At 43.3% G+C, this 26,896-nt stretch overlaps 1 protein-coding gene across 1 annotated transcript in view; it reads right to left on the minus strand.

The window, feature by feature from the left end:
- The window catches only part of LOC144752745 (solute carrier family 22 member 7-like), a 447,489-nt gene that overhangs the window by 155,464 nt on the left and 265,129 nt on the right, over positions 1 to 26,896 (minus strand). The window contains exon 3 of the mRNA XM_078640602.1: positions 23,474 to 23,628. Within this exon, the coding sequence (XP_078496728.1) occupies positions 23,474 to 23,628 (155 nt within the window). The remainder of the gene's footprint in view (positions 1 to 23,473; positions 23,629 to 26,896) is intronic.

Consider the following 26,896-nt stretch of genomic DNA (forward strand, 5'->3'; position numbering starts at 1 on the left):
TACAGATTCCTCTCGAACTGATGTGTGCAAATCCGTGAGCCATTGTTACTACTGCAAGTACATAGGCGTTAGGCAATAACCATCGCTGGTGTTCTGACAATTCGACCCAACAACCATTCGTATCTAATCTACCCTTACTTTCTCTCCATTCATTCACCTCTTTCTCAGTTGCCTCGGCTTGTATAGATTTCACGCTTTCAATGGTGTCCTCACACATTCCTACATCAGTAATCCATCTAGCGGGACCTACAACATACATCCGACTCATTGTGTTCCTTGCAGTCTCTTTCGCAACCTCGTCTTCAAATGCATTCCCGCGGCCAACATCATCCTGAATCTTTTTGTGTGCACTACATTTTATAATGGCAACTTGTAGTGGCAAGGTCAGTGACTGGAGGAGCTCGTTAACTAGCTGACCATGTTGTATCTTTGTACCATGTGACGTAAGAAACCCACGTTCACGCCACAATCTCCCAAAACTGTGAGCCACACCAAAGGCCTATTGGCTGTCAGTGTACACATTCACTCGTTTTCCTTTCGCTAACACACATGCTCTGGTAAGCGCAATTAGCTCTGCAGCTTGTGCAGAATTATGGGAAATGCGCGCAGTTTCTATAATGGTGTGTAATGTCGTTACGGCATATGCTGCAGTCGTATCACCATTCGGCAGCTTGAAACATGAACCATCAACCCATAAAGTATCATTGCATTCAGGAAGGGGAGTGTCCTGTAAGTCTACTCTCCCTTTTGTCTCTTCTTCTGTCCTAAAGCAGCAGTCATGTTTATCAATCTCGTCTGTTCCTGTCGGAATGGGTAATAACGTTGCGGGATTCAGTGTATCGCACCTCTTTATGTGGATGTGACTTGCTAGCAACGTAAGTTCGTAACTGGATAGTCGAGCACTAGTAAGGTGTTGTGTCTTCGTCCTGTTTAGTAAAATGTCTACTGCATGCGGAACCATAACGATCAGAGTATTATTCATGACTAATCCAGCGGACTGTCGGATGCAGACAGCTGCTGCGGCGGTAGCCCTCAGACAACTTGGTAGGGCTTTAGCCACAGGGTCTAGAGTTGCCAAAAAATACGCGCATGGGCGCTGTCTGTCCCCAAAATGTTGTGTTAAGACTGATAATGCACAACCTTCCTTCTCGTGGACATATAATGTAAAAGGCTTACTGTAGTTGGGGTTTCCCAACACAGGAGCCGAACATAATGCATCACGCAAGTTGTGAAAACTCGTCTGGCAATCTTCAGACCAAGGCATAGGATTTGGCGTGTCTTTACAGAGTAGTGCCAGCAAGGGTTTAGCTAGTAGTGAGAAATTCGGTATCCATTGTCTACAGTACGATGTAATGCCCAAGAAGGCTCGAACCTCTCTCTGTGTCCTTGGGGCACTTAGTTCTGCGATTGCCTGTATTCTTTCTGATTCAGAAAAGGGGGTGGTGATGAACAGAGTGTCTGAATTAAGCAGACCACTCTTACCCAGTCCAAAGATCAGGGCTTGATCCATCACCGTTATTTAGCTCACTGCCCCATCCCAGCTCAGAACCTGGCTATATGCAAATTAGTCTGTCCCTGGCCCAGTGCATCATGGGAACAGGGCAGACCAAACTACCAAGCCAATTCTTCACCAGAAAGGAGACAAGCTTCCGGGGACCGGTTTCTGGCATTTCAGCCGTCGTCGGCCCGGCTTGCTTGAATCCTGATGGAGCAGTGAGCAAGGGACTCATGTCTGAGTATACCCTGCCACACCTATAGTGGCCAAAAACGATTCAGAAAAGGGGGTGGTGATGAACAGAGTGTCTGAATTAAGCAGACCACTCTTACCCAGTCCAAAGATCAGGGCTTGATCCATCACCGTTATTTAGCTCACTGCCCCATCCCAGCTCAGAACCTGGCTATATGCAAATTAGTCTGTCCCTGGCCCAGTGCATCATGGGAACAGGGCAGACCAAACTACCAAGCCAATTCTTCACCAGAAAGGAGACAAGCTTCCGGGGACCGGTTTCTGGCATTTCAGCCGTCGTCGGCCCGGCTTGCTTGAATCCTGATGGAGCAGTGAGCAAGGGACTCATGTCTGAGTATACCCTGCCACACCTATAGTGGCCAAAAACGATTCAGAAAAGGGGGTGGTGATGAACAGAGTGTCTGAATTAAGCAGACCACTCTTACCCAGTCCAAAGATCAGGGCTTGATCCATCACCGTTATTTAGCTCACTGCCCCATCCCAGCTCAGAACCTGGCTATATGCAAATTAGTCTGTCCCTGGCCCAGTGCATCATGGGAACAGGGCAGACCAAACTACCAAGCCAATTCTTCACCAGAAAGGAGACAAGCTTCCGGGGACCGGTTTCTGGCATTTCAGCCGTCGTCGGCCCGGCTTGCTTGAATCCTGATGGAGCAGTGAGCAAGGGACTCATGTCTGAGTATACCCTGCCACACCTATAGTGGCCAAAAACGATTCAGAAAAGGGGGTGGTGATGAACAGAGTGTCTGAATTAAGCAGACCACTCTTACCCAGTCCAAAGATCAGGGCTTGATCCATCACCGTTATTTAGCTCACTGCCCCATCCCAGCTCAGAACCTGGCTATATGCAAATTAGTCTGTCCCTGGCCCAGTGCATCATGGGAACAGGGCAGACCAAACTACCAAGCCAATTCTTTACCAGAAAGGAGACAAGCTTCCGGGGACCGGTTTCTGGCATTTCAGCCGTCGTCGGCCCGGCTTGCTTGAATCCTGATGGAGCAGTGAGCAAGGGACTCATGTCTGAGTATACCCTGCCACACCTATAGTGGCCAAAAACGATTCAGAAAAGGGGGTGGTGATGAACAGAGTGTCTGAATTAAGCAGACCACTCTTACCCAGTCCAAAGATCAGGGCTTGATCCATCACCGTTATTTAGCTCACTGCCCCATCCCAGCTCAGAACCTGGCTATATGCAAATTAGTCTGTCCCTGGCCCAGTGCATCATGGGAACAGGGCAGACCAAACTACCAAGCCAATTCTTCACCAGAAAGGAGACAAGCTTCCGGGGACCGGTTTCTGGCATTTCAGCCGTCGTCGGCCCGGCTTGCTTGAATCCTGATGGAGCAGTGAGCAAGGGACTCATGTCTGAGTATACCCTGCCACACCTATAGTGGCCAAAAACGATTCAGAAAAGGGGGTGGTGATGAACAGAGTGTCTGAATTAAGCAGACCACTCTTACCCAGTCCAAAGATCAGGGCTTGATCCATCACCGTTATTTAGCTCACTGCCCCATCCCAGCTCAGAACCTGGCTATATGCAAATTAGTCTGTCCCTGGCCCAGTGCATCATGGGAACAGGGCAGACCAAACTACCAAGCCAATTCTTCACCAGAAAGGAGACAAGCTTCCGGGGACCGGTTTCTGGCATTTCAGCCGTCGTCGGCCCGGCTTGCTTGAATCCTGATGGAGCAGTGAGCAAGGGACTCATGTCTGAGTATACCCTGCCACACCTATAGTGGCCAAAAACGATTCAGAAAAGGGTTTGGTGATGAACAGAGTGTCTGAATTAAGCAGACCACTCTTACCCAGTCCAAAGATCAGGGCTTGATCCATCACCGTTATTTAGCTCACTGCCCCATCCCAGCTCAGAACCTGGCTATATGCAAATTAGTCTGTCCCTGGCCCAGTGCATCATGGGAACAGGGCAGACCAAACTACCAAGCCAATTCTTCACCAGAAAGGAGACAAGCTTCCGGGGACCGGTTTCTGGCATTTCAGCCGTCGTCGGCCCGGCTTGCTTGAATCCTGATGGAGCAGTGAGCAAGGGACTCATGTCTGAGTATACCCTGCCACACCTATAGTGGCCAAAAACGATTCAGAAAAGGGGGTGGTGATGAACAGAGTGTCTGAATTAAGCAGACCACTCTTACCGAGTCCAAAGATCAGGGCTTGATCCATCACCGTTATTTAGCTCACTGCCCCATCCCAGCTCAGAACCTGGCTATATGCAAATTAGTCTGTCCCTGGCCCAGTGCATCATGGGCAGACCAAACTACCAAGCCAATTCTTCACCAGAAAGGAGACAAGCTTCCGCGGACCGGTTTCTGGCATTTCACCATAAGCGTGGAAGGGTATACTCAGATGTGAGTCCCTTGCTCATTGCACCATCAGGATTCAAGCAAGCCGGGCCGAGGACGCCTGAAATGGCAGAAACCGGTCCCCGGAAGCTTGTTTCCTTCCCAGTACAAGAATTGGCTTGGTAGTTTGGTTTGCCCTGTTCCCATCATGCATTGGGACAGGAACAGACTAATTTGCATATAGCCAAGTTCTGAGCTGGGATGGTGCAGTGAGCTAAAAAACGGTGATGGATCAAGCCCTGATCTTTGGACTGGGTAAGAGTGGTCTGCTTAATTCAGGCACTCTGTTCATCACCACCCCCTTTTCTGTATTCTTTCTGGTGTCAGTCTCCTTCCCTCCTTCGACAAGATGTGACCTAAGTAGGTTACTTCTTGTCGGCAAAATTGTAGTTTGGAAAGAGACACTTTGTGCTTCATGTCACATAAGTGATGCAATAATGATAACGTAGCTTTCTTGCAAATCTCTTCAGTGTCCGCAGCGATCAGTAGATCGTCTACATACTGAATCAGAGTTGAACCATTTGGTAGAACAATCGTGTCTAGTTGTGTTTTCAGGGCCTGACTGAATATTGATGGGCTTTCGCAGTAGCCTTGAGGAGCGCACTTGAAGCGGAAACTTCGTCCTCCTAAATTAAATCCGAAAATATCTCTACTCTCCTCAGCAATCGGGATACTGAAGAAAGCGTTCTTCAGGTCAATCACCGAGAACCAATTTGCTGAAGCTGGAACCATCGTCAACAAAGCAGTAATGTCGGGGACAACTGGAAACTGTGGGATAACTATCTTGTTTACTTCTCTGAGGTCGATCACAAACCTATACACAGGGGGTTGTGAAGGATCAGTACGTTTTAAGACGGGCAACACTGGACTGTTACAAACATTTCCTGTTGTTTCTTCGATGACGTCTTTATCAATCAGGTCATAAACAATCGTCAATAACGCCTTTTCACATGCGCTAGATATTTTGTATTGGGGAATACGTGGTAACCTAATGTTGGCTTTCAATGTTATGACATACGGTGCTATCTCCAAACGCCCTACATCATTAGAACCATTAGCCCAGAGTACATCAGGAACATTCGACGAATCAGTTGCAATATTTTCTTTCGACACATACATTGGGGAAATGACTTTCTTACCGAAAGTAAGTTGTACTCCTAATGGTGAACAGTACAAAGTCGCATATAACCTTTTTAGCAAATCCAATCCTAACAAATTTTCACCACAACCTGTTGTAAGAATGATGGGTGCCTCTAATTCGCATGGGCCAATAGAAAGAGATACAGGACTGGAGATCGGGTTTCTAACAGGGGCGCCAGAGAAATCTACTGAGACATTCATTTCACCAGACAAAGGTGCGCCAGGAAGTTTCGAGTGCATGATAGAACTTTTTGTAGCACCAGTATCCAGCAGAAATGGTTCTGACACTCCTGAGGCTATTACCTCGACATAAGGTCCATTCTGATCTACTGGAACTGAAACAACTCCCTCTCTTTGTCCATGGCTGTCCTAGCAATCGTTACCCTCATATTCATGTTCTGTGTAATAGTCGTCAGCATAGTACTGAGCTGACCTGGTCGACGCATTATTCTGTTGGTCGAAGCTGTTCATCGAATTCTGAGGCGGAAAAGAAGTTGTATTCTGCGTGGAATTTCCACGGCCCCTACCTCTAGGGGCCTGTTGAACACCTCTTCCCCTTACACCCGAAGCACCGCTCAAACGTCGCGCAAGAGCCGGACAATTACTTTTAAAGTGACCCTCTTCCTTGCAATATGCACATTGATTCGGGCCATAAGTAATACGCTGGTGGGAAAACTCGTTTCCTTGCGCGTTTCTCGAATACTGATGTTGCGGTTGATAACTGGGCTGACTAGCCGTACGGGGCGGATAAGCTTGCTGGAGAAGAACTTTAGTTTTTAAATCTTTTGTCTTTCTATCTACTTTATCTAGCTCGTCTTTGCGCCTATTTTCATAGTACTGGGCTGTAGCTAAAATTTGAGCTGACGTAGAGACAGCCCAAGCACTCTCTGAGTCTTTCAATTTATTACATAGTTCAGGAATTAAATTATGTACGAACTTGTCTACAAACAATCTTTGGCCAACCTCGGTAGCCATATCCTGACCACTATGATCGGTGAAAGTCTCCTCGAATCTTGTGAAAAAGTCAGACACATTCTCATCTTTCTTCTGCTTGCATGCAGATAGCTTGTCCCAGTTCACGCGTACTTCAGGCATTATTGTTTTCATGTATGCAATAATTCTACCAGGAAGTTCAGCTATTAACGGCTCAGGTTTAGAACCACCAATTTGTCTAGCATCTATAGCGGCAATGTTCACCCATGAGTCACCTAGTTCTTGGGCATGGTTCGTATGACGTATTTTGCTCCATAGAGGATGTGGAACAACGTTCCCAAACAGCATGTCTATGTCCGCTAAATTCATTATACATGAGCTTGCAGTTTGTGATAACTCCTTATAATACCCAGTCGGGTTTTTACGAGGATCAGGCAATGTTTGCTTGAGCGCTAAGACATCGGATCTTTTCCAGGGGACATGTACCCATACACGCTGGAAATGAGGCAGAATTGGTGGATTCGCATTTGCATCGCCTTCCCTCCAAACCGGAGGAACCTCTCTCATGGGGTACGTCGTCTTCGTACAATGATCTAGAGACGTTTCCCTTACTCCTATAAGAGAGCAATAACTCTATCGCTTTCTCAACATCTGTACCTATAATCATACCTTCATAGAACTTAAAGCGTGTACGCCATAGTTCGTTCATTGTGTATTTGGCATCATTTGTCTTCACATCTTCGCCTAGATATACACACATTTCTTCGAATACGTATCTCTGAGTGGGTGCATTCCATTGACGGAAAACATCCATAACAGACTGAACATCATATCTAACAGTATCCGTAATCCATTTACGGGCTAGTTCATTCAGCACTTTTCTTTCCTCGTAATCAGGCAGTTGACTACGTAACTGTCTATCTTCTGTTTTAGGGGTCGTCTTAGGCGACCCGAAGAAAGGTGAAAGCAGACCAGTGACGGTACCTGTCACTCTTTGTCTAATAGAAGGAGAAGCTTGCGGAGGGGCAAGTGCATTGGAAAAAATAGGCTGAGGCAAAGAAGAAGTAGAGGCAATAGTAAAGGAGATTGAAGTAGTAGCAGACGCGGTATCATAGACAATAGCTGGAGCTGTAGGCAAAGTCGTAGAAGTAGATGGAGTAGGTGGCAAAGATGGCGGCCCTTAAGAAGGCTGCGCCGGAGAAGTAGGAACCAGCTGAAGAGTAGCTGGCGTGTGTGCAAAAGCTGTGTTTCGTGCGTCGGGGCGTGGTATAGAAAAACGCTTTGGCGTTGTAGTAGCGTCTAACGCATAAGGTGGAGGTGAGTTTAATAAGTGGGACATTAATGGATCTTTCTCGGATCTTTCCTCTTGACCTTGTCCCTTATTTGGTAACATCGGGTAGCATTTATCTACTGCTAGTTTCTTGCTCCTAAGTATTTGTTCGCTTTCTTGCTCTTCCTCGTTATCCCTGTATGCAACGGCAGCTTGTACCATCGACATACCTCTTTTATTCCTTTTTGCTAATTTTATTTCTTTCTGTTTGGCTTCTTTGCGCCATAAGCGGAGAGAGTCAAACATCGCCGGCCGGGCTTTTCTCTTAAATAATTTGACCTCTAGGTTACCTAGTATTTCTGAGTCGAAACTACCATACTGGGGCCATTTTAAAACACCATCCTTGCGGGTGTATTTTATCCACACTTCATTATATGTGATAGGGCCTACGCCGTGCTTTACATAGAGCTCATATGTTGGAGTTCCAATCGGAGGAACCGGACAGGAATCCTCTAATCGGGAGTCCTTACTATAACCAAGACAAAACAAGTTTCCAAGTCTGCTAAAACCAGGCATCTTTGCTCACTAGTCTAGCTTCAAACTTCAAAGGATTATCTGTTACGATATTTCTCGTGAATACACAAGTCCTTCGGCTTTGGGGCTTGCAAGTACCAAATCAAAGCGTATCTCAAGGATACCAAAAACTAAGGACAAACTAAGGACTGGGAGACGCTCCACTTATACTTAACTGAAGTATTTGAAGATCGGTGACGTCGCTAGAAGACTCGTCTATCGTTTCGCTCTACCAAAGATCACTGGGTCCAAAACAAGGCGATAGTCAGGGCAGCAGTCCTTCGTAGCCGTCGGGACGCGGGGAACCTCGCAGCAAAGACCTTCGGAACCACGTCGACATACAGGGGTCGCTGAAGTGGCTGGCCGTCCTCCGGAATTTTCACACGAAGCTCCTCACGAACATCTGGCTTGGACCGTCGCCGCTTGATACCGCCCCGAGTTGGGCGCCAACTGAGGTAACAGGTTTTTAGGAACCCGTTTGGTGCCAGGGGATAACACCCGAAGACCTCTGAGTTCTCCCTGTTCCGGACCACAGAAACACTGAGTCTTCTAGTCGAGTCAGAGATCGAGTTTTATTGATAGCTACCAAGTAACAGGTGTCCTAGAAGCACGACAAACACGGGTCATGTGTTCTCAGGAGACTGTTCGTTTTTACAGAACCAGCCTTCTCCTTATATACAGAAATAATAGCTGCAAGCAAGAATTCTTGAGTTTATGATATGGCTATACACATATTTCTACAATAATACGAAAGAGCGAAGTCATGTAGGCAAGCCCATATTTTAGATGTCCAATGCGTGATAGATTACTCAGCCAAGCCCGGAACTCCCATCAGATATCGATGAAACCCCAATAAAGGAAGGTACCTCCTAGTCATAAAACTGGCCATAAACAGCGAACAGGACAGGTGTGTGTTTGTAGAAAGCATGGTTTGTATGTAGTGAATGGTTTGAGGAATGTTATGTATCGATGCTATCGCATTTGGCCACTGGGCGAGGGGCTGCCCAAACAGGTTTGGCTAAAGGCAATGGAGTCAGTTGGGACAGGTCAGGGGGAAGTCAGGGAAGGAGGACGTGTCCTTTTAGATCAAGCTCGACCTTTAATTGACTTATCATGAGGGCAAGACGTAAGATGGATGCCGTTCACAAAATGGAGTCTAAGGGGTCGGGACGGAAACTACGATTTGGGGGTGTTGGCGACCCTCGATTATGACGCAAATGTATAGGAATGATGCCCTAATCATTATCGGTTCGCTGACACCAAATTCGTCATGGTACGTTGATATTTTGTGACACGGGTATTGGACCTCGATATCGGGATGACAACAGGGTCCAGATTTTCAGAACCACATGTCCCGTCTGGACTATTGCAATAGTCTATATCTTAATGTTCAAAAACAATACATGAACAGGGTGCAACTGGTCCATAACGCGGCGGCTAGATTGCTGACCAGAACACCTAAGTTCGTCTCTGTCAAGGAAGAACTCAAGAAATTGCACTGGCTCCCAGTAAAGCTAAGAACACGCTTTAAGGCATTGTATATTGTCTTTAAGGCCATTAATGGAACAGGAACAGAGTTTCTCAAACGTAAACTTTCATGGTATGTTCCAGGTAGAACACTATGGTCTACTGGGTCTAAACAAGTGCAAATTGCCCCTTTTAAAAAAACTAATGGGGAGGTAGAAGCGTTGTTCACTGCGCTTCTAGAGCATGGAATGCACTTCCGTTTCAACTTAGAAATGCCCCTGATCTCTTATCTTTCCGTAAGGGCCTGAAGACATGGCTCTTTTCTCACTTTTAGGCCTCAGCTTCCCCAGGTAATCAGTACTTAGTGCCAGGACACCCAAGGGTAACCGTGCGCTCTATAAGTATAAATAACATAACATAACACTAGGGGAGGGGTGATAGAGCAAGATTTCGCATCGCGACTTGCTCGAGTCAAGAACCTCGAAAATCTATTATAATCTCGTAACTTAAATTGTTCGTTTTACTAATTTTATGTATTTTGAATGTGCGTGGGTATCATAGAGATGCTTGCTTATGTGTTTTACTAATACGATTAATTCTTGTTCCTAACATGGCCGCTGCCTAACTTTCCTCTGGATTTTGGGCCCAGATCTTTTGACTGGGGGAGTGTGTGACATTGATCCACATTCAGTCCATCACTTGTTGTTTTTTGCAATTGCCGCCCTAAGTGCGCTGGGGATGCCCAGACGTGGGTCCCAGGCACTCCACACCACTTGAAGTCAAGCTAGCCGGGCTGAAGAGAGGTGTTACCTCGAAACCGGTCCGGTCCTCGGATGCTTGATTCCGGTCTGGGAAAGATATGGCTGTTGTAGTTCGGACTGGACTGTTCCCATGGGGCAACAGGGTCAGAGCTGATTTGCATAAAGCCATTATCTGACCCAGGGTGGTGTGGAGTGCAAAAAAACTAACGATGGATTTGGGCCCAGATCTTTTGACTGGGGGAGTGTGTGACATTGATCCACATTCAGTCCATCACTTGTTGTTTTTTGCAATTGCCGCCCTAAGTGCGCTGGGGATGCCCAGACGTGGGTCCCAGGCACTCCACACCACTTGGAGTCAAGCTAGCCGGGCTGAAGAGAGGTGTTACCTCGAAACCGGTCCGGTACTCGGATGCTTGATTCCGGTCTGGGAAAGATATGGCTGTTGTAGTTCGGACTGGACTGTTCCCATGGGGAAACAGGGTCAGAGCTGATTTGCATAAAGCCATTATCTGACCCAGGGTGGTGTGGAGTGCAAAAAAACGATGGATTTGGGCCCAGATCTTTTGACTGGGGGAGTGTGTGACATTGATCCACATTCAGTCCATCACTTGTTGTTTTTTGCTAACTTTCCTCTTCTGCGCATGCGTCAGTCACACTCACGTGACTACACGTAGAGATAGTTTTGGAGGGAAAGGGTGCGCATGCGTAATAGCCACAAGATGGCTTTTCCCTGTATTAACGTGATGAAGCTTGTGCTGTTGCTCTTGTGTCGTTATATATTGCACTAATATCTAAATTGCATAGTATATTTTTATGATGATAAACGTGAAGTACAAATTCATGACATGTAATGCCTTCATTTATTTCCATGTGCTAATTTGTTTTCGCTTACTTTTCATGTATCCGCGGCACTGATGGGTGATGGGGCTGGGGAGTCCATCTTGGAGGGCACTACTGCGCCGAATCAGTCGATGGTGCGGTGGCATTGAAACCAAGCCAAAGAAGGTTGTTGCCAGAGCATGCATGGGAAGATGCACCTTCACCCAGCGAGAAAGCCTAACTTGTACCCTATTTGAATACATTGTAATTCTTTCCTTTGTATTCCCTGCGACTTCTCGTGGGAACCCAAATCTTGCTAGGCGGCACCTTAGGATGCAAAATAGGCCTTAGAATAGTCTGTTCTGATTGGTGTGTTAACCAAATCCTACCTTAAGACCAATCCAAATTGGGGATTCTGACACTTTGCAACATTTGGGGGGTGGTACCCTGTCCCAAAACAGTATATCTAGCCTAGGTTTAGCTAGAGAAATTGTCCGACTTGTCTGAATAGCTGACCTGTCACTGACCCAACGCACTCAATAGGTGACTTGATACAGAGGTGCTGCGGAGCTCTCTGTCCGAAATTTGACCATAGACTCTGAAGGTTTTACTGAACCTTAAGTGCTGGCGGAGCACTTTGCTGAGAAATTCGCTGACCCAATCGGGGTCCTGATCGATAGCTGCAGAGAGGGTGGAGCGCAGGCGTTGCTTCCGAACTGCGGGTGCTGGTCGTGTCCTGGTGGTCCTGTCCTGATTCTAATCTGGGTTTCCTGTCCTGTCCTGAGGTGTCCATTCTGCACCTGCTGTCCCATTGATGACTGCTATTCCTTGGGGTATTTCCTGTCCTTAACTGACCCGTGGCCAGGGTTGGTTTTCACACCAGTCTAGGTAAATATCTTGCTGAAAATCTCTGAAACCGCACTTCCTATTTTTCTGTCTTTGCTTCAATAAAGACATACCCTTTGCATATGTTAATTTTCCATGTTTTTCTCTGCAAATCATTGCATCTCTTTGAAGTCATTTACAGTTTTTTATGAATTTAATATGTTTTACAAATTTCTCTTAAATACTGAATCGAAGTAATAATGTTAGAATTATTAGCGTGTTGCAAATTTTCTACCCTTCCATAAATGTTTAAGTTTCCCAGTGTCTTTTCTCTCGAAATATGACCTAATGATAAAATCCTAAAACGTGCATAAAGTTCCTAGCATTTAGTACCCTCTCTCGAATTTCATTTCCGTTATTCTTAGATGTTTACCTGTATGCTCTTCCTATATGGTTATGTGCTCTTCGTTATTCTGATTATAGATTGCCTCATTACTCATTACCCTGTATGATTGCAGAATCTGAAATCTAAGATAAACTTTTAAACTTCTCAGTATGATTGCAGAATCTGAAATCTAAGATAAACTTTTAAACTTCTCAGTTGTCCGTGGTCATTTCATGAAATAAAGTACAAAAGTTGGGGTTTGTATCTTGCTGCCTTTCCTTTTACAGCTAGCTCCCTGACCCATCGTGGTCATAGGTACCCATAACAGTGGATGGTAAGTTGGGTACACTGGAAATAATCTAAAGGGAACTCACAATTATTGGTAGTAGATTGTGTGGTCATCTGATCAATGTATATGATTAAGTAAAGTATATGGGCCCGAAGCAAGAAGTGGCGAAATTATTGGTTGGGTGACCCGCGATCTCTAGCAGGGGGACTGGGTGGCCCCCCTCCCCAGGATGATTTGCTCCCCCGGGGAACCCATCCCTCCTTGGCCCAGCAATTTAGAAATGGGGGTTTGCGTAGCCCTCCTTCCTGGCGGCCCCATCGTCTGGGGCCTCACTATGCTCTCTGGTTTGTATTGGGACCTCAACAGGAGCCTGAAGACCCCCAGGGTCCCTGCCGGCTCCCCACCTCTTGTGGGAGCCAGCATTGATTTTTGACACAGGGAGTTGCTAAAAATGTAGCTTCCTGTGGCTGAAAGCAATTAGTCTGTTTCCCTGCCTGCTTGACAATGGACAGGGAAACAGGCGAATGCACTGCTTACAACGAGCTTGCTAGAAGTGAAGTGTTTGCTGTGGCTTGGCAGGAGCGTCTAAAGCTCCTAGAAAGCCACAGAAAGCTGCTATGTCCCAGGGGTGAGCCCCGGGGTGTAGTGGTTCCTGAGCCCTGGGGTGTGGTGGTCCCCAGGGCCATATATCGCTCCACAGGGCAGGCCCTGTGACCCTCTCCATTGTAAAACTTTGCCCCGGGGATGTGGCAGTCCCTGTGGCTGTGGGGCCATGACGTACCCCCTATATTCACAAATTTCAACCCCGGGTGTGTGGCGGTTCCCGGGGTTGCTAGGGGTGCAACATACCCCCCTTTAAATGTAATTAATTGCCTGAGGAAGGTGGTGGTCCCCTGAATTGCGGGGACATCGGGAGACACTGCATATCCATTTTGATAGTGCCCCAGGGAGGTAGAGGTCCATGGGGCTGCAAGGGGGTGCATTGCCCCCCTGCATTTATTTAAACATCTGGCCCTGGGGGGGGTGGTCCCCGGGGTGTTGGGCATGCTGCACTGGCAACCCCCAAATATTTATAAGGGCTCATACCATTCATACCTGGCCCACCTGGGGGTTAACCACGGGAGCCTGCACTTCTTTATTTTTTATTTTTCAGGGGAGCCCTGGCTGAGTAAGCCAAGTCCCAAGATGGCTGCCAACACTTCCTGGTTTGAAGAGTTGACAGCCAATCAGATCTTAGCATGCGATCAGGGGATTCATGGAGCCTTCGCATCCCTGTATATACAAATTGTTTCCATGAATATATCTAAAACTACTAAATAGATTTACACTTATTTACAAAAAGGTTGTTTTCTGGACCAACAGCTACCTCTCTACCAAATTTGGTGTAAGTCCATTGTACAATTCGGACTGTAGTTGTGTCTAAAATCTCTATGGTAATTAACATGGGGAAAACGTGTTTTGGGACACCCTTCTTTTTCCCAGCCCCCTTTTGGCGGATCACCACAGCAGCTGGAGTGAGCATCATGTTAGTTTGGAAACTTTCACAAGGATTCATCAAACAATGTCAAAGTTATTGGCAAATGAAAAAACGCTTTTCCTATGGAAACTAGGTCCTAACTATTACTACCTACTGGTGACAGGGTGACCAAGGTGACTTGATTGCCAAAATACGTTGGCTTGTACACTTTCCTGTAGTGAAGGCATGGCCCTGCATGCACACATTGCTATGTTAGCATAAGCTTATTAGACGTTTAAGCGCCATTTTTGCTATTTTGCAGCCTTTACACACAACACTGCATGTAACTGTTGTTGTAAGTTAATGAAGCCTATGGAGAACTGGGGTTTTTTAGAGTACAGGGAAATACTAGGCGCACAGCACACGTTAGTGTTAGGTATAGATAGGTCTGGGTGCAAGTAGGTGAGGGGACAAAGGCCCTAAACCCCTCCAAGAGTGTGCGAAGCACACAACATACAAAGCAAGAACAATAACCTGATGCACACCAAAATTACAGTATAGACAGAGATGTCTCAATGGACATTAATAAGTACAAGTAACAGTGATCGAAGTAAAGGGAAAACGATGGTAGTACGATTCCTCTTTTATTGCATGGATGGCCAGCCGACACGTGTTTCGTCGTCAAGCGGTAACAGTGCTTGCACGACTCATCAGGGCTGTATCGCGAAGGTAATGGACCACAGGTCGCTTAGCCGGTGATACTTCCGACCCGGCCCCTGCTCGAGACCAGGTTATGGGTTGTGAGTGGATATTAAGTATGGCTCCAGATCCAATAAATTCATGCAGTAAAAGTGCTTTACGTCAAGTGAACAGTGCTCCAAGCTCCTGAAGTTCATTAATGTCACCAAATGGTGAAGAGCATCCACTACGAGATATTTGAGTATTTCAATAGTCGGTTCCGTATTAAGAGACAAGAGTCATGTAATCGCTTGATTCGGCGAGATCAGTTGTCAAGGCGAAAGTCGGCGGGACGAGTACTCCCACTCGCCTTGACAACTGATCTCGCCGAATCAAGCGATTACATGACTCTTGTCTCTTAATATGGAACCGACTATTGAAATACTCAAATATCTCGTAGTGGATGCTCTTCACCATTTGGTGACATTAATGAACTTCAGGAGTTTGGAGCACTGTTCACTTGACGTAATGCACTTTTACTGCATGAATTTATTGGATCTGGAGCCATACTTAATATCCACTCACAACCCATAACCTGGTCTCGAGCAGGGGCCGGGTCGGAAGTATCACCGGCTAAGCGACCTGTGGTCCATTACCTTCGCGATACAGCCCTGATGAGTCGTGCAAGCACTGTTACCGCTTGACGACGAAACACGTGTCGGCTGGCCATCCATGCAATAAAAGAGGAATCGTACTACCATCGTTTTCCCTTTACTTCGATCACTGTTACTTGTACTTATTAATGTCCATTGAGACATCTCTGTCTATACTGTAATTTTGGTGTGCATCAGGTTATTGTTCTTGCTTTGTTGTTGTAAGTTAGACTGCTTGAAAATCTTCACATAAGAAAGGCTTGTTTTCAACATCCCTAGACTTACATCGTGACCTCAGTCTGTACAGTGTTTGCAGAAACCTCCAAGGTTATCATAACAATATAAGCTGTTATTCAGGCTGATCGACCCACGCTCTAGACACAACATGCACACAGCTGCAGTTAACTGAAATTCTAGTGTCTTTAATATTGCACTGCATGCATGATTAGGGCACTTGGAGAAAATCCTTTTCCAGAGAGAGAGGGCTTTGCTGATCCTGATGTGATTCACTTAAGCTGATCTTGGAGCTATGGGTTCCCAATTCAAGCCTAAGAGACCTTCTATTATTATAAAACCTAGTTCCTAGCTGGGGAGGGTGGTACACAAGGCACTATAGGACCTGTTTCCACTGTCATTATAATATGATGTCTCCCTTTGTGTTTTATGGAATTGTAACAATGCCTATCGTATTATTTTTAATCATATGCCTGTTTATGTTAGCAAAAATACTGAATCTTAGAGCACGACGTTAAAATAAACATTTTAAATGTTTGCGTGTCTCTATTTACTCACATTGTGGACTGGTACGAGAATAAAAAAATGAAAGAGTGTTCTTAATTCCCACCATTCCTGAGAGTACCCAAAGTCGCATGTTCTGGGTTATCTAATCATTGATAGCCTCGCTACCAGAGAGCGAATGAGACACTGATGCTAGTTGGTTAGGGATTCTAGGTACTGAGGTGAGTTTTTTGGTACACCACAATTCACTGAGGTCCTGGGTCTCTGTGCACAGTTCTGCGTATGAGCAGAATCCCCGCAACACTTGTATTTTGCACTTTGAAATGATGGATTAAATCTTCGAACAAGCAATTCTGGAGCTTGCATCTTTTCTTTTTCCTTGGAGAGAGCTAAAGAGTGTCTTATGTAAATACATTTAAACTAAGGAGGAGTAAAATATACTGGGGCAGACTTACAAAAAAGTGACGCATCTGTAGAGATGCGTCATTTTGCCTGCACCACCCTGAGAAACACTTGCGCTACCATGGATGCACCATATTTACAATACAGCGCACCATGGCTCATGGATTGACAGATGCGTCAGAAATTTTGACTAATCTATTGGGGCAAATTGTTGGAGTCGTGTCACAAGCATGACACAACTCCAGCCATGCATTTTGAGGCCAAATTCCACCTCATTGCGTCACTCCTTATGCCTGCTTTCCTGCGTGGGAATTACCGCCCCTGCATGCATTATACCTGGCACAGGTATAATGTGACGCAGGGCTTTACAACGTGACACAGCTCCCGAGATGCGTAATGTTGTAAATTGGCACATTTTTTACACTTCTGCTGCATCATAAAAGTGTTGTAACGGCGGTGCAAAAATGTCGCACGGGGCTTATAAATCTGCCAAACTATTTCTACTCTAGTCAGTGAAACAGGAGGGAAAGTGCTGGTGCTAAGGAGGGTTTACATTTACTATTCCCACTCCAGTCCGTACAACAGGAGGGAATGTGTTGTATTCAGGAGGGGTAAGATGTACTATACCCACTCCAGTTAGTGAACCAGTAGGGAAAGCGTCAGACTCAGGAGGGTTAACATTTAGGGGCTTATTTATGAGCCGTTGCGTCACTTTTGCTCCATCGGTGCATCACTTTTTGTGACGCACAAGCAGGGTAAAAAATTAACCATGTTGCGTATTATTTACAAAGTGATGCACCTAGGTAGATGCATCACTTTGTAAATCCCTGCGCCACATTAAACCTGCACCTGGTATAATGTATGCAGGGTGGGCGTTCTGACGCAAGTAAGCCTTATTGAAGTGATACAGTTAAATCTATTAGATTTCACTGCGTCACTACTAGAACGCAAATGCGTCAATATCTTACGCCTGCCATGAGCAGGCAGGCGTAAGACTGACACAGGCACATTTAACATGGGGCTTGCCCATGTGAATGACCCATTGCTGAAGTTGCGTCACTTCTGTGACACACTCCAGCAATGCGTCATTTTTGCGCCTACAGACACGTCAGAAATACTGACATATCTGTAACTCCTTGCGACATGGTGCATCCCGCATGTCGCAAGGAGGGCGCAATGAAAAGTGGGGCATCGCTGTTTTCACGCAGCGATGCCTCACTTTTCATAAATAAGGCCCTCAGTATTCCCATTCCAGTCGGTTCAACATTGGGGTCAGTGGAAACTCAGGAGGGATAACATTTGTTATTCCCACTCCAGTGGGTGCAACAGTAGGCAAAGTGTTGGCCTCAAAAGGGGTAACATTTACTATTCCCACTCCAGTCTGTGAAACAGTAGGGAAGGTGTTAAACTCAGAAGGGGTTACATTTACTATTCCCAATCCAGTCTACGCAACTGTAGGGAAAGGTTTAGACTCAGGATGGGTAAAATTTGCTATTCCCAATACATTCTGTGCAACAGTAGGGAAAAAGTTGGACTCAGGAGGGAACAACATCTACTATTCCCACTCCAGTCTAAGCAGGTGTAGGGAAAGAGTTGGATTCAGAAGAGGTAAAGTTTACTATTCCCACTCAAGTCAGTGCAACAGTACACAGAGAGAGTAGTTCGCCTCAAACAAATAACGTATTTTAACAACTTTATTAAATAACAAAAAATATAAATATTTAATATTTACATTTTAAAATTATATGTCCATATTTTAACAAATATTAAACAAATGACATACTTATTCTTTTTTTAATAATTATTATTAATGGAAACAAATAGTATTAATTTAGTTAAAATACCACACTATATTCTCACAGTCATAACAGCCAACAATTAAAATGTCATTGAAATGTAAAAAGCATAACACAATTAAGATATTATATAATAAATAACACAATTTTTATTAAATGAAAAAATATAAAAAAATGTATTTTTACTTAAATACCTTCCCACCCTATACCTCTACAAACTAAACAACATACACCTACAATATACCTTAAGCAATAACTTCACAATGTACATAATTAATAATTGAATAATTAATAGCAAATTAATATTAAATATCAAAAGATGATTGGGCCTATGTATCAAAGGATACATTTGCGATTTTCAAATAGCGATTTTTAGAGAATCGCTATTTGAGAATCGCAAAACGCTACGTATGTAGGATTTGCAAATAATTTTGTGAATCCTACATATTCCTTAATTGCAAATTGTGAATCGCAATTAAGGTATACCTCCTCACTCTTTCCTATGGGCCTAGAGGCCCATGAATGAGAAAGACATTCTCAATTTGCGATTCTCAATCAGAGAATCGCAACTTGAGAATGCAATTTCAAGGGTGCCAGGGTGTCAAAAGGACACCCTGTTGCACCCCTGAAATGTGCATGTGTGCACATGTGACACACATACATTCCCTAAGGGCATGTATGTGCGCCACATGGCACTTTGAAAAATGCAAAAAAGTTAATTTTTCAAAGAAATCGCAAATTACCACCAACTTAAAGTTGGTGGTAATTTGCGATTTCTTAAGGAGAAATCGCACAACCTGGATACTTTTTACATCGCATTTAAGGAATTGCAATTTGTGATTCTTTAAATGCGTTTGCAAAATAAGTAATTGCAAATTTAGCGATTCCCTATTTTGCGAGGGCCTTTTGGGATGATATTTCCCAAAAGGCTTTTTCCCATTCACAAACGGGCTGATTCTGAGAATCACCCCGTTTGCGAACGGGAAATGGGCTTCATACATATACCTTGATATCTTAATTATCTTCCCACGCTGTACTCCTAAAAAAACACACCTAAAATGTATCTTAAATATTATAACAATTACATAATTTATCGTCAATTAATTTTTTTAAAATAATTAATTAATCATTTATTTAACACACTACCATTTCCCTTACAAACAGACCAACTCACACCTGGTATGTAACTTAAAAAATACCATAATTGCACAGTTTATAGATGTAATTATCAATTAAATCATTATTCTTAATTAACATTATTTATTCAATTATTATAAATAATGTACTTACCATCTGGGTACCCCTACAACCCCCATAACCCGCATCTAAAACATACCTTAAAAATAACGTAGTAACGTAGTTACATGATTGACATAATTCAATATCAATGATATAATTAATAACTAAAAATTAATTATTAATTAATTATAATTAATGTACTTTCCAACCTATTCCCTTACAAACACCACAATCTGCACCTAAAACTTAACTTAAAAAATAAATTAATTACACAATGTATATAATTAATTATCAATTAAATAATTATTAATAAATAAACATGAATTCATTATAATTAATACACTTCCTTCCCTGAACCCCAATAATCCCCATAACCTGCACCTAAAATTTAACTTAAAAATAATTAATTGCACACTTTACAAAATTAATGATCAATTAAATAATTAAAAATGCCTAAAAATGAATTATGAATGAATTATAATTAATTTACTTCCCACCCTGTACTCCTACAAATCCACAACCAGCTGCGACACTAAAAATTATAATAAACAATTGAATTACATTTAAAATCAACAAAAAAATTGCAAACTATATGAAAAAAAATGTAACAATAAATATACAATTTACAGCATATTCAATTAAAACACATACTAAAATACATGAAGATAAGTTAAAAATGATATTATTAGCAATGATATTTTTGTAAAGGAAATTAACAACATAGATATTTTTGACCTCGATGTTACTGTAGTTGACAAACAATTTCTAGGCTACTCTCTATGTAAATGTAAATGTAGGTGTACTTATATAGCGCAAACCTGTCACCCACTATTGTAGTACAATGATACTTCTCACAGTAGGGATGTCTCCATCCTTGATTATTAGAAGATGAAAGCACTTGCAGGGTCCCAATGGAACTCATTTATTGACAAATGTGTGACTACAGAAGGTGTCTCCTTCCACCAAGACCACTTCACCTGATTAACCTAAAGGTTGCATATTAAGACATTTTAAACATTGTTAAGATTAAGGAGTCCATTAGGATGACGGGTGGACTTTGCCCGCCCGTCATCCTATCGCAAATCGGGACCGCCCGCCATAAGGGCGGGGGTCCCGGGGTTGCCATTAGGATGTGCCCGCCACATTGGCGGGCACATCCTGTATTTTCAGCATTGTGGTGGGCGGTGCTCTCTGTACCGCCTGCCACAATGCTGAAAATGCAATTTCACATTGTCATTTGCAAAGTGGCAGGCACCGCGCGGTGCCTGCTGCTTTGCAAATGAAAATGAAGGGGGGTACCACAGGTACCCCCCATGTGCACCCCCCACCTGTACTTCAGTCTGGGGGCCCGCAGGGGGCCCCCAGAGTGAAGACCGCATGCCTTTCCCTGGCGGCAGCGCCACCGCGCAAAGGCATCTAACACTGCCCATTGTAATATGGCTGGCGGTGTCTAATAGACACCGCCACCATATTAAACATTTTCCGCCCCGGCTGCAAGGCGACCGGGGCGGAAAAGTGGCGGGCGGTGTTTTGGTCCACTGCGGTCCCCCCCGCCATTGTAATATGGCGGGGGGAATTCAGGGAAGGATGTCGGGCGGATTGCCCCCGCCAGGCTGGCGGTAGCCACCGCCAGCCTGGCGGGGGAAATCCGCCCAACATCCTAATGGACCCCTAAATGTTCTCCTACCTCTACACACACCCAGATTTAATAATTAGAATAGAGAACTCATCAGCCCTGACACAGGCTCAAAACGCTGTGAGGGCTATTACTGGGAACCGAAACATGTTGGCACTTGTAAGGGATGATTGAGATATAATTCCCAATGTGCACACTATTTCTGTTTTTTATCCTGCCATTTGCACCATTAAATATGAGGAATGTTTTGAGGACACCTAGAGGCAGCTTTAACAATGAACTGGATCCATTACTGTGTCTTTTAACTCCCTCTGTTCATGAGGCCTCCCTGATGGTACTATCTTGTCACAGTGTAATGAGTCAGCTTATGATGCTGCATGCCATTATACTGTGGGTGAGGCTTTATCTTCCATTATACATATGACTGCTTCCTCGTGTGTATCCTTTATATTATCACAACAGTTATGGGAGCACTCTCAAGATAAACAACACAACCCACTGAGTGGATTGTGTTGTGTGTTGACAGACTATATACCACAAGCTCCAAAAGAATAGAAAGAACTCCAACCACTCCCTCTGTGAGATCTTTGGAAAAACACTGGAAAATGCTTCAGTAGTTGACTATTGGGTAAGACAACACCAGGAGACAGGAAAAAGGTGTGAAGGAAATTGAAGTGTGAACTTAATGTGCTAATCACTGAGTTTGGGGAAATGCAGCACATACTGGCGCAAGTAGCATCCAATATCTACGTATATTGATAGGCCTCAGTAGGCATTTATCATTTTGCACATATTTATTTTTCAATAAATATAATTTTATTGTTTCTTTTCTGGTTGTTTACCTTATTTGATGCTAACTCCATAAGGATTTGAGCAATACATTCTCAGAAAGAAGGTGCTTATTCTCAGTTAGAAGAATATCTAGCTGTTGTCTTGGCATGCACTTTCACATTTTGATCTAAAACAAAAGATTCATTATTATCACTGATCACTGCCCATTGCTAAACAAATGTGGAAATCACAAAGCAAAAATTTCACCCAGAATTGAGCGACTGGGATTGTGCCTGCAAGAGTAAAATGACAATACTAAGCCACACAAAGAGCTTGTTATATAATTTTCCTTGTATGTGTCTTCGCTCTAAAGCATTTGCTCAGCTGGATCAATCTTTCTTTTATAACAGCGGATGAATTTATGGTAATTATTGTGTGATTAACAGCGGGTAATATTAATTATATTACATTATAGATCAATGTATTCATGTATTTATTTAAATGATTGAAAAGCACAATTGTGTTATGCTTTTTAACATGAGTGAAGGGAATCCTCCTGTTATTTCTCCCACATGAAATCATGAGTCACTCGGTTTATTTTTGTCAAAACAAATTATTTAGAGAGCATAAAATGACATTTCACACCCCTCCCTATAGGAAAATGAGCTTGTTACACCAGTACAACCTTAGAGAGCAGTGTGACATGTAGGAAAACAGCATCAGGGTCATTGTTTCATAACAATCTTTTGGCAGAGACATCATTTAGTCACTCCTCAAAGACAGTCTTCAGACTGGAAACATAGCTGAAGTTCAGGTAAAACAGCAATACCTTACTGCTAAAGATTAGGCATGTAGGGTTCCTTAAAATGCATCAAACACACAAAAGGGGATGGGGGAATTCTTGCAAAGAGTCTAACTACTGTCAATTGCTCTGGGTAGCTTTGCAACTCTCATCCACTGTGCCACTTCAGTCTGAGGCCAACCTTGTGCAGATCAGTACTAATCCTGCTTCTCATGGGAACAGTCCATCCAAAACTGCCAGGTGATGGCCCATTCAGAAGTCAGCAGAAGCAACCCCAGATCAGTTTGGGCCTCTTTACATGTTGTAAATAGCTATACCTTCTATCCTGCAGTGTGGATGTACTCTTAGCCACTAAGGGCGTTATTGCAAACAAATAAAAGTTGATGGGAGGAATGCTTGCAAATAGTCTAAACATTTGCAAAGAGTAAAACAAAGGAATACTGGCTAGGCGGGAGCTAATGGAGAGACATGTGAAAGGAGAAAATTTGAAGACCAGGGAAGACAATAGTAGGGTTGAAGAGCTGAGGGAAGAGGAATAGGTTGAAGGAATTGTGTAGGAATGAATAGTGCTTAGAGAGAAGTATGTAGAGCTGGAGAAAGAACTTTTCATACGGCTCATATTTAGCCCCAAATTAGCCTCAAGCACCATGCAACCAATGGTTGTCAAAAGGTCATAATCCATGAACGTGGGACACTGCTTATGGGTGGTAAAAAATATTCTGCTCACACTACTTACCTAATGCAGTCGTGATCATAGGAAATCCTGAAATCCATAAACCCAGAAGAGACCTGAAGACCGCAAACATTAGATAATTTACAGATGCTGCAGCGGCCATCCCGGACAGCAATGCGAATACAGATGTTACCAGGAGCATCGTACGGCGCCCATACCTGTACGGAAACACATGAAACCATGGGTGTCTTAAACTGCTTATACTCTACTGGAATTGATGGACACATTATTCCAAAATCATGGACACTGAAATGAAACCCATATGGAAATAATGCTCAGCCAACCTTCATTCAAATCCAAGAAATAATACTGTTTAGTAAATGCGAACGTAATCTTTGAATATAAAAAAAAGATGAATTGGGTGTGTCCGACAATTTGAGATGTTTCCTCCAACAATTGGAATGCTGATAGTGGGGTATTTAATAAGGTTGTAGGGAGTTCAGCACATATATTATGATGCAGGTACTCAGCTGAAACACTCTTGCACTACATTATTGACTTTTGATAGGAATAGGCGAGAGGGTGGATGTTGGACACATCACAATCATTGTGAAGGGCATTAACACACTTTAGAACATTGGAATGTTAGAAGCTCCATTATGGAATGGATCGAGTCCAGTACTGGCTAGTATAAACCTTCTGCTCTAACATTCCATGTTTGTCTTTCAGTGTTCAGTGTCAGATTCTCATTATTTAAGTTTAGAACATTTTCAGACGGTGGAATGTTCTAATCGCATTATAGTCCTAACTCTCATTATAAACCCTATCCTCTGGCAGGAGCTCGTAACGAGGGTTCGGTGCCTTTATCAACTCATAGTGCCTTAATATAGCCTTTGTAGCCCGCCGTAGAGGGCTATACAGCTTTTAAAGGCCCTTTCCAGCGTTAAAGGCCTGAGCCGAAGGCGAGGGCCTTTAATAAGGAAGAGGGACTTTAATAGCCGGTATTGCCCGGCTACGAAGGGCTATAAGGCTATTAGAACATTCTGCCACTAGAAGGCAGAATGTTCTAACAAAAAAGAACAAAGCCTTATGGGAGCGTGAGGGGATTGGAATCCCCTCAGGCTCCCAGAAGCATTTGTTAACAGCCAGAGCTGGAACATTGGAATGTTAGAGCTCCAGGCTTCTACCAACCATTATAAGCCCGGAGCACTCCATTGTTTTCAATGGAGCTCCCAACATTCCAATGTTCTAATATGGAATAAAACAATCAGACCAGAACAGCTCATTAAAAGCTTCCTTTGCTGGTTATATCCCACAAAGACAGGACTTTGATAGAAATAGGCGAGAGGGTGGATGTTGGACACATCACAAACTTGTGAAGGGCATTAACACACTTTAGAACATTGGAATGTTAGAAGCTCCATTATGGAATGGCTCGAGTCCAGTACTGGCTAGTATAAACCTTCTGCTCTAACATTCCATGTTTGTCTTTCAGTGTTCAGTGTCAGATTCTCCTTATTTAAGTTTAGAACATTTTCAGACGGTGGAATGTTCTAATAGCCTTATAGTCCTCACTCTCATTATAAGCCCTATCCTCTAGCAGGAGCTCATAATGAGGGTTCAGGGCCTTTATCAACCCATAGAGCCTTATAGCCCGCTGTAGAGATCTATAAGGCTATTAAATGCCCTCTCCAGCATTAAAGGCTTGAGCCAAAGGCTTAGATACTTTTATTAACCATATTTATAAAGTGTACTTGTACATTAAACAACTTTGTTCATTTGCTTACATATTAAAATCGAGATTCCCTGAAATTAATAAATATTTAAAAATGTTTCTGCAATTGAATCTCTATACAATCTAAAAAAAAATGTAAATGTGGTGTATTTTGTAAAGCGCACAGTATACAAAACTGTAGATTATTTTACACCAGGGAAAATATATAGATTATACTGGGTGCTGCCTTGTTTTTGGACAAAGCTATACCTCTCTGAAGAGCTGTAATGACAGCGAAACACGTGTCAGGGGTTGCTTTCATTCATTTCAGGTTGGCTTGGATGGTATTTTACTAATCTAAAGCTATAATACATTGCCTATAGTGGTAAAAGGCTTTCGCCACTTTACAGCTCGGTATGGATAGCACTGTGCTAATCCTATGCTTAAAGATGTTGTCCCTATCTATCTCGGCGTGGATGGCACTGTGCAAATCCTACGCCTAAAGACTTTGATAGAAAAGCAGTCATTTGAGGTGAGCAGATTTAGAGTGTCGCTGGTGTTGAAAGTACTCTATACTGGAGCTGTTTTCAACCTAAACTTGAGAACTACCCAGAGTTCTCTGCTTCTTCTTCTTTTTTTGCATATATATATATATATATATATATATATATATATATATATATATGTGTGTGTGTGTGTGTGTGCGCGCGTGTGTGTATGTATATATATATATATATATATATATATATAGATTTCTTTAAAAGATATATGTGAAAAGGGTAACTTTTTTCTTAAACAGTGCAATCTTACTTTTTACGTTTGGAAAATTCTAATTTTTTTCGTAAACAGGAATTTGGTGTTAATACAAAGAAAGCTGGGCGGTGTAGTATATTTACTGAAATATGAAAGGAGAGGGCTGATGATGCAAAGCATATCTGAATTTATGAGGTTACAGAGGAGAGTAGTGAGGGTGAACAATAGTGCACAAAAAGCTTGGGTGGAAGAGCAGCGGCCGAATCACTGCACACAAAGGAGATTAAAGGCACTGTGGATGAGGCAAGAGACAGCTGATGAAGCAGATGTCAAACAACTGTAATATCTAGTTAGTAACTTTAAAAATTATGCTGTAGATTATACATATTTTAAAGGATGTACTGCTCACAAATACCTCAAGAATGAATAAAGTCTTTAGAAATGTACCTGGAGTGTGGGATAAATGTATAAGTCCAAATTAGGTGAGAGTGATGTGTGTCACAACTCATCATTCACTCTACTCAAGTTGGTCAGTGCATATCCTGAATTGTCAGAGGGCTGTTAATGTTGGGCCCGATTCACAGAACTAACTTAAGACAAAATCCTAAACTTACTACTTTTGGTATTCACAGAAGTTAGGATTTTGTCTTAAGACACACTTAAGACAGACTTAAGACAGACTTAAGTTAAGATTTTGTCTTAAGTCTGTCTTAAGTCTGTCTTAAGTCTGTCTTAAGACAAAATCCTAACTTCTGTGAATACCAAAAGTAGTAAGTTTAGGATTTTGTCTTAAGTTAGTTCTGTGAATCGGGCCCGTTCTGTCCAGTTCAAGTTCACAAAACATTGTGAAAACATAACACCAACAAATATAATTTTAGATCAGGAGTGAAATGCAGACTGGAGATCGCTGACACGATTATCCATTACAACCTTGAGTTATTAGTACTCATGGAAACCTGGTTCAATAGCTTTTCCTACAATGCCATGGACCTCCAGCACCCTCGGGAGTACTTCATCAC

Source organism: Lissotriton helveticus, chromosome 5_1, assembly GCF_964261635.1.
Source record: "Lissotriton helveticus chromosome 5_1, aLisHel1.1, whole genome shotgun sequence".
Taxonomy (NCBI): domain Eukaryota; kingdom Metazoa; phylum Chordata; class Amphibia; order Caudata; family Salamandridae; genus Lissotriton; species Lissotriton helveticus.